The 8,603-nt window shown below is 54.2% G+C and overlaps 1 protein-coding gene across 1 annotated transcript in view; it reads right to left on the bottom strand.

Annotated features, from left to right (window-relative positions):
• The window catches only part of TMEM150B (transmembrane protein 150B), an 11,062-nt gene extending 4,892 nt beyond the window's left edge, over window positions 1–6,170 (bottom strand). The window contains exons 1-7 of the mRNA XM_006901865.1: window positions 6,103–6,170; window positions 5,630–5,689; window positions 5,482–5,549; window positions 4,726–4,853; window positions 2,814–2,997; window positions 311–507; window positions 20–259 (exon numbers count right to left, since the gene is read on the bottom strand). Of these exons, the coding sequence (XP_006901927.1) occupies window positions 20–259; window positions 311–507; window positions 2,814–2,997; window positions 4,726–4,853; window positions 5,482–5,549; window positions 5,630–5,689; window positions 6,103–6,170 (945 nt within the window). The remainder of the gene's footprint in view (window positions 1–19; window positions 260–310; window positions 508–2,813; window positions 2,998–4,725; window positions 4,854–5,481; window positions 5,550–5,629; window positions 5,690–6,102) is intronic.
• Between the last annotated feature and the right edge of the window lie 2,433 nt (window positions 6,171–8,603).

Here is an 8,603-nt window from a genome sequence, read left to right as displayed (position 1 = left end):
AATGATAATAATAAATAACCGTGATCAGGGACCTCTGGCTGGCCTCGGGGTCTCGCTTCCTGGCGGCCACGTGGCCTGGGTGGTCCTGGTGCCAGCAGCCGGGCTCTGGGGGTCGTGCGTGGCCTCTACAGCCGGCTGGCCACCAGAAACTGAAGCCTTGGTCAGTAACGTCTCCGTCCACCTCCCGGCCAGCTGGCAGCCTCCCCGGTGGGTCACGGGGGTGCGGGTGGGGCGACAGGCTTGGACTCCTCTTTGGTTCCTTTTCGGCCAGTAGAGAGGACACTGCTCAGAGGCGCTGGGACTGCTGGACCTGCAGGGAGCAGGGGGCCCTTGGCGTTGGCGGCGGCTGCGGGTCGAGGCCCGGGGCCGCCTGGAGGGACAGGGTGCAGCCGCCCAGGCAGGAGAAGTCCACGGCCAGGAGGCCGAAGAGCATGAAGATCAACATGGCTGCTGCCCACTCGCAGGCCGCGGAGGCCGTCTTCAGCTTCAGCCGATAGGAAATGACCACTTCACAGCAGGGTCAAGGGCCTACAGACAGACAGACAGCAGCCCCACCGCCCCACGCCCCAGCCGGTGCTTTGAACCATTTCAGTGATGGCCACCATCAGCCATGAGCACCTTACGTAGCAGCCAGCTCTGTTGTGGGTGCTGCTGTGACCCGAGCTCCCAAGCCGTGGACTGGGCTGCTGATGGACAGGTCAGCGGTTCAAACCCACGAGCCGCTGCAGGGGAGGAAGATGCAGTCAGCTCCCGTGAAGATTAACAGCTTCAATGAAATCACAATTTAAAAGCTTAATAAAAAACCCTGCCCTGCTCTCCGCAGCTCCCGACCTCCCAGGTGGAAACCTGTGCTTCGCATGTGCTTAAGCATGTGAAAGTTGGACCGTGAATAAAGAATACAGGGGAAGAATCAATGCCTTTGACTTGTGGTGCCGGCAGAGGACTGGATGTCCTGTGGACTGTGAAAAGAACAAACTAGTTTGTCTGGAAGGAAATGTAACCAGGATGCTCCCGAGAGCCACGGAGGGGAAACTTCATCTGACTGACTTTGGACATATTTTGGGAAAGGCAGAGAGGGGCCGTGAAAGAGGAAGACCCTCACTGAGATGGGCTGATGTAGGAATTGTGACAGTAGGTGTGACAGAGTTGGGAGGATGGAGAAGACAGGACAAGATTCAGATCTGTTCTTCATCGGATTATCATGACTCAACAGCACCTAACAATATCCACAAAGACAACGTTTTACGTCCAACCTGATGAGTATTAGTCGGTGTCTTAAATATGTTGTCGCTATGCGCCGTCGAGTCGCCTGTGACTCATCGCGACCCTGTGTACAACAGCCCCAAACCCTGCTCTGTCCTGTGCCAATTGTATTGTCTCCAACACACTATCCCCATTACCCCAGTCACTGCATCAACCCATCTCATCAAGGGTCTTCCTCTCCTGTGCTGTCCCTCCACCCTCGCAAGCATGACATCCCACTCCAAGGTCTGATCCCGCCTTGCAACATGTCCAAAATATGTCAGATGAAGCTTCCGAATCCTTGACTCTAAGGAGCAGCCTGGTTTCAGCCTCTCCAGGACGAATCTGTTTGTTCTCCTAGCAGTCCATGGTTTGTTCAATACTCTTCTCCAGCACCACAGCTCAAAGGCATCAATTCTCCTTCTATCATCCCTAGAAAAACCTATGTGTGTCTTAAATACAGTAATCTTAAAACCTAAGATCCAGGGGGGCTCTGGTGGCCTAGTGGCAAGAAGCTGCACAGCAATCCCAGAGGTACATGGTTCAAATCCACGAGATGCTCTGCTGGAGAAGGAAGGACAATCTCCTCCTGTACCAGTCAGATCTGATTTGACGGTACACACATACAAAAACAAACAAAAAATCCATAAGATCCAGCTATGGATATCTTGTATACACCATTTTACTGAAATCTATAATCAACATCCAATGTCAAAAACACCCAGGCAGTCAAAAAAAAAAAAGTTACATTGGGCAAATCTGCTGTCAAAGACCTCTTTAAATGGGTACGGAGCCAGGACGTCAATGTAAAAAGGAAGGTGTGTCCGACCGACCGAAGCCATGGTATTTCAAAGTGCCTCGTACGAATGTGAAAACTTGACAAGGAATAAGGAAGCCTCGAGAAGGAACGGTGTCTTTGAGTTGTGGTGTTGGAGAAGAGTATTGAAGTAGCGGGTTTGCAAGGCTATAAGTTGAATAGATTACCTCCCTCGTTCTTGACAGTAATTGATGAGACCCAATGAAGCAACTCAATGCACAAGAGAACAGGGCTCAGATCCTTCCTGGCAACACAGCCAAACGAATGAGCAGGGAAGCTCTCGGGTGTTTGCATCACTTAAAGGTGTCCACACTCTTGACTGAACCGAAATAATCTAACTTACTAATATGGAGTCATTTCCAATTCAGAGGCCCACCCCAGGACAGACTAGAACTGCCCTGTAACCCCTGAGGCTGTAAATCTTTCCAGTAGCCAACTATATCATCATGGTCCTGCAGACCAGCTGCTGGGATTGAACTGCTAACCCCAGTAGCCAACGACTTCATCATGGTCCTGCCGACCACCGGCTGGGTTTGAACTGCTAACTGAGCGCTTATCCTTGAGGCTTTCAGAGCTTTCCACTCTGGACCACGGTGCTGTCATCACCCACCATCCCTCAGGGATGCAGGTGGCACCAGAGGAAGGCAGGCAGAAGACCCATCCCGTGGAGAACTGCCCCAGGCCCTGCCCCCCCAGGTCCTGTCCTCCAGGCCCTGCCCCCCCAGGCCCTGCCCCCCCAGCCCCTGGAGGATACTCGTCACGATGAGGACAGTGCAAACCGTGCAGAGTCCGAGGCGGCAGGGCCCAACCCACGGCCACCCCACCTGGGGCAGGTTCTTCCTCCGCCAGGAGAGAAGCAGCTGCAGCCAGAAGTAGAGCAGACCCACAAAAAAGGCCAGGAAGGCCCCAGTAAGGTGGGTGGTACGCTGGTTCGTTTGCTGGTGGAGGAGAAAGGAAAGGCTTGAGAAGACTGGGAAAATGGTAAGAGTAGGGGGGAAAGAGGGAGGGTCAGTTACCACCCCTTATAGAATATGATGGAAGTCTGTCCTGTCCATGGTCAGTTTACAGTTTATGTTCATTGGTTATGTCAGCAGAGGGCAGGGATTCTGATGTGCGGCTCATTGCTGTTAAGAGTCCTTGGTGGTTAGGGAGCTGTGGTGGCCTAGTGGCAAGAAGCTGCACTGCAATCCCAGAGGTACAAGGGTTGAATCCACCAGATGCTCTACTGGAGAAGGAGGCACAATCTCCTCCTGTACCAGTCAGATCGGATTTGACGGTACATACACTCAAAATAGTAAAAGAAAATAATTTTTTTAAAAAAGAGTCCTTGGTGGTGGGGTTGCTAAATCAGGGGTTCTTTAACCAAAAGGTCAGTGGTTTGAACCTACCAACTGCTCTGTAGGGGAGTCCGTGGGGATGTGTTTTCATAAAGCTCACAGACCCTTGGAAGCTGTTGCACAGGGTATTTGTACATTGGGATCCGCTCTGATGGGCAGGGGTTTAGTTCGCATTAGCTGCCTGCAGTAGGCCTGATGGTACCGTGAGAGAGGACTTGGATGCCTGCCTGGAGCACGAGACAGTGTCATTTTCCCACATGCCTCAGTGTCTGAGTTTGCAAAGTCTTGCAATATGCAAACACTTTCACCATGCCCTGTACACTTTTTTTAAATTTTATTTTTAAATTTTATTATTTTGTGTGCGTGTGTACCGTCAAATCGGATCTGACTGGTTACAGGAGATTGCCCTTCCGTCTCCAGCAAAGTATCTGGTGGATTCGAACTGCGTACCTTTGGGATATTAGTGCAGCTTCTCACCACGAGGCCGCCGGAGCTCCGTTATCAGAAACCTTTTCAGATGCAACCCTGAGTCCTCACAATCTCCATCATGCGTAAGCTCACGGTGACGGTCACTGTGTCCACCCATTTGCTGAGGGTCTCCCTTCTCGTTCTCTGACCCAGCATATTTTTTTTTCCAAGGACTGGCTCTTCCTAAGAACATGGCCAAAGCAGTGAGACAGATTGTCACCGTCCCTGCGTCTAAGGAGCAGCCCTGGCTGCATTGCTTCAAAGACAGACTGGTTTGTTTGTTCTTCTGAACACACAGACTTGTTTTTTCTTTGAACACACAGCCAACAATGACCTTCCCGCCCCCAAAATAATAATCCTACTGCGTTCCAGTCAATCCTGACTCGCGGTGCCCCTACTGTGAGTTGGGAGGTTTCCATTCTTAACAGGAGAGCATTGTCCATCCGTTTCCTTCAGAGCCTGGTGGATCTGAACTGCCAACCCGTTCTCATAACCCATATTGCACCAGGGCTCCTGTTCATAGACTACACGATACAGAGGCAACGTAACTTTCACATGTACTGGGAAATGCAAAAAAAATTAGCGCATGCCTCGCTGTATTGGGGAGGTCTGGGCCGCCCTACCTCCTCGCACCCCGCATCATCTCAGAAGTAACTGATACCAAGTGCCTCCCACCCGGGTTCCCCATTCATATGCCCCAAGACCAACCCCACCGGCAAATGAACTACAAATCCCAGGAGGCCATGCGCAGAAGAGTCCTTAAAACTCCGGACCTTGCGCCCCGGGGTCTCATGGGAGTTGTAGTTTAATCAGCTGATTTGCTGACGCCCTTCAGTTGGGTTCTGAGAACAGACGTCTCACCTGAAAATTGGCCACAAGGGAGGTACCGAAGACGCTTAGGAGCCCGGCCGACAGGATCAGCTGGTTAAACCGCCTTCCGACTCCCCAGTCCCGGAGCTGGTGGTAACGGAGGATGCAGACCCAGGCAGCTGGGAGGAGAGAGAGGCGGGCGGGACACGAGAGGTGGGCAGGGGTGGGGGGCCAAACTCCGGGTTCTGGGAAAGGAGGGGGCTAGGGGCCTGGGATCCTGGATCTGAAGGAGGAGGGTCCCCCAGCCCAGACTCCAAGGGAAGAGGGGGGCTGGTGTCAGGGCCCCGAGGGAGGGGGGCATTGGTCCCAGGGATCGAGGAAGGAGGGCGGTTGGGCCAGGGTCCGAGGGAAGGGGACATTGGAGCCCAGAATCCGAGAGAGGAGGATGTTGAACCCAGAGTCCAAAGGAGGGGGCTCCTGGGGTCCAGGGTCCGAGAGAGGAGGATGTTGGGGCCCAGAGTCTACAGGAAGAGGGTCCTGGGGCCCAGGGTCCGAGAGAGAGAGGAGGATGTTGGGGCCCAGGGTCCGAAGGAGGAGGGTCCTGGGGCCCAGGGTCAGCGGGAGGAGGGCGTTGGGGCCCAGGATCTGAGGTGGGAGGGCGTAGGGCCCAGGGTGCAAGGGAGGAGGGTCCTGGGACCCAGGGTCCAAGGGAGGAGGGAACTGGGGTTCAGGATCTGCGTGAGGAGGGTCCTGGGCCCAGGGTCCGAAGGAGGAGGGTCTTGGCTTTAAACCTCGGGGCGCCCTTACCCAGTGCCGCTCCCATGTTGAGCACCTGACTGAAGATGCAGCTCTGTGGTGGGTAAGACCCACACTTACTGGGGGAGAGAAGAAGACACTTGGGGTGCGTCCTGCCAGCACCCCTTCCCACCCTCTCTCCTGGCCCAGCCCAACCCACCTGATGGAGGGAAAGTGATCACTCAGGTTCACGGACTTGTTGGCCACTGCGATCCCAAACCTGAGGCAGTTAAGACATCAAAGTGAATAGGAAGCTTCCAGACCAGCTTTTCCTTCCTCACCCATGGCGCAGGGGGCGGCGGACCCAAAATAGAATTTTTTTAAATTTTATTTTTATTGTTTGTATGTGTGTATACCGTCAAATCGGATCTTACTGGTACAGGAGGAGATTGTCCCTCCTTCTCCAGCAGAGCATCTGGTAGATTCAAACCTTATACCTCTGGGATTGCAGTGCAGCTTCTTGCCACTAGGCCCACAGAGCTTGCCCCAAAATCTAATTTTCAGCCCCACTTCCCACAGACTTCAGCTTTTCCTCCTTCTGACCCTGGAGTCCTGGCACCCAGCCCCTCCTCCCTCAGACCCTGGAGTCCTGACCCTCGTCCCTCGGACGCCCGTCATGCCACTGTCACTCACACAGTCCAGATGCCAGCAGTGGCTCCTAGAGCCAGGAGCATGGGAAGAAGAATTAGGTAGCTCCACATCCCGGCTCTGCAGGGGAAAGAGAGGGCTGGGCTGTGACAGCTGCCAGGTGGCCAACGCGCTGACCTTCCAGGTGCAAATGCTGCCCATTTCAGGGGCCGTATTGGCTCCCGGGGGGGGGGGGCAGGCTTGGGACCCTGTTTGATCAGACCGCTGTCAACTCTGGCCACTTTCCCTGGGAGATCAGTCATAAAATCCCGGCCTCCAGTCCTGCCCTCTCCCCCTGCTGGCCCAGCTCCCCTCAGGCCTTACGGTCTCTGGGCTTCTCTCTTTCAGCCTCTACCTTCGAAGCTCTTGATGACGTTCCTTCTCTCCTTCAGAAACTTCTCTCGGTCACCCTGCTCATCTGGTCCAGTCTCGGCCACCGTCTCCCCCTCTGCCTTCCCAGCTGCTGGCACAGCTCTGACACGTCCTGGGATGTGTGGTGCCTCAGGGCCAGTCCCACAAAGGCAAAGTCCACCCTGAACCTTGGGGTGTGAGTCTGACCGCCACATTTTCCGGGACCTCACTCCAAACCACGACTTCCTCACTTTGAAGACCTAGCAGTTAGCCCTGAGAACAGGCCGACTTCCTCTAGTTTTGTGGGTTCAAAGTCCCAGAAATTCTACCCTTCGGCTCTCCCTGCTGACCTCCAACATCCCTGGACCCTGGCAGGACTCAGGAGTCCTCAGTCCTGTTCCTTAAAACGAAACTAAAACAACCCATTGATTAAGTCGATTTAGACTCACGTCAGCCCCTCGGTCAGGATTCTGAGGCTGTGGAATCTTAACATCCGGAACAGACTTCTCCCGTACAGAGAAGCAGTTGGTGGTGTGACTGAACGCCTTAACCACTGAGCCACCAGGATGCCTCACTCGGTGGTCTGCAGTTAGACCTCCTACCAGCTCTGAGGGTGGGGAGAGCAGCCCGTCTCCCCTTCCTCAGGACCTGGGGGCCTGGTTCCCTGTACCACATAGATGACATGCACATTCATTCCTGCGCTCTGGGGTCCAGCCTCACAGCATTAACATCCATCGTCCTCGGGACCCAGGGATCAGGCTCGGAGTTTACAACCTTCTCCTCCAGGGACAGCGAATGCTGGCCCTCAGCTCCGGAGCGCGGAGACTCTGGTAGTGCAGCTGTCTCTCCTCGTCTCCTTCTTTCTCTCTTGGCCGATTGATCCAGAGAGAGGTCCCCTACAGGCAGGGAGTAGGGTGAGGGATGTCCTCAGGGATGATATCATCCACAGCCGGAATTCTCCCAGAACCCCAGCTGCTTCCCTCTCTCCTTCATGGCAGCCATGCTTCCCCAGACCCAGGCATCTGAACGCCCTAGCCCCTCTTCCATCAGACTTGGGGGTCCTCACCCCCAGATTCTCCTCCGTCAGGCCCAAGAGTCTCAAAACCCAGCCCTCCTCCCTCAGATCACAGAGCCCTGACCCCCACAGCCCCTCCTCCCTCAGACCAGCTCCCAACGAACCACCTTTTTTAAAAAAAGAAAGAAAGAAAGCAAAGTCTCATAATGAAACCAGCATTTTAAAGTATACAACTCGGTGAACTCTGGTGGCCTAGTGGCAAGAAGCTGCACTGCAATCCCAGAGGTGAGTGGTTTGAATCCACCAGATGTTCTGCTGGAGAAGGAGGGACCATCTCCTCCTGTACCTGTCAAATCTGATTTGACGGTACACACACACACACACACACACACACACAGTACAACTCTATCACTTTCATACTTTCACAATGTTGTGTAACTATCACTTCTGTCCACTTCCAGAAACCTTTTCCATCGACCACAAGGAAACCCTGTCCCCGTGAGGCAGTGTCTCTCCGTCGCCCCAGGCCCTGACCATTGCCGGCCAGCCAGCTTTCGGTCTGTGCGCAGTGGTCTGTTCTGCGTATTCCATCCACAGGCGGACCTCCGAGATGGGTTGCATTCAATCCCAGATCACCCAGAATCAGGCAGATCCCGCCTTGGTATCCCATGGATTTGGGGGTTTCCCCGGGCACGTGCAAGCTGTGTTTACCGAGGAACAAAATTCAAAAACACAGAAAAGCCCAGGCTTAAAACATGCCCAGCAGAGACCTAGTGGATCCTTGACACTTGGTAACCCTTAGTCACCCTGAATCTAAACTCATCTCCGTGGCTCAGCTTCCGCCAAGCAATAGACAGGGCCTGAGAAGGACCAAGAGTTATACCTAGGGGACGGTCACGCCGTAGAGTAACCCAGCACATAAGGTCAGAAGGGAGCCATGGTGGCGCAGACACGGAGCAGTGCCGCTGAAGCACAGGCCATGCCGCGCTGAGGGTTCGAATCCAGGAGCAGCTCAGCGGGAGGAAGATGGACTTTTGTCTCCTCCTGTGCGATTTACAGACTCGGAACCTCGATGGAGCGCCTGCTCGGTGACACTGGCTTTTTTTGAGAGTTTGGAGTGTCTTTACTTATTATTATTATT

This window comes from Elephantulus edwardii, unplaced genomic scaffold, assembly GCF_000299155.1.
Source record: "Elephantulus edwardii isolate Elephantulus edwardi_28Jun2011 unplaced genomic scaffold, EleEdw1.0 scaffold00348, whole genome shotgun sequence".
NCBI lineage: Eukaryota > Metazoa > Chordata > Mammalia > Macroscelidea > Macroscelididae > Elephantulus > Elephantulus edwardii.
This window is presented reverse-complemented; position numbering and strand designations above follow the sequence as displayed.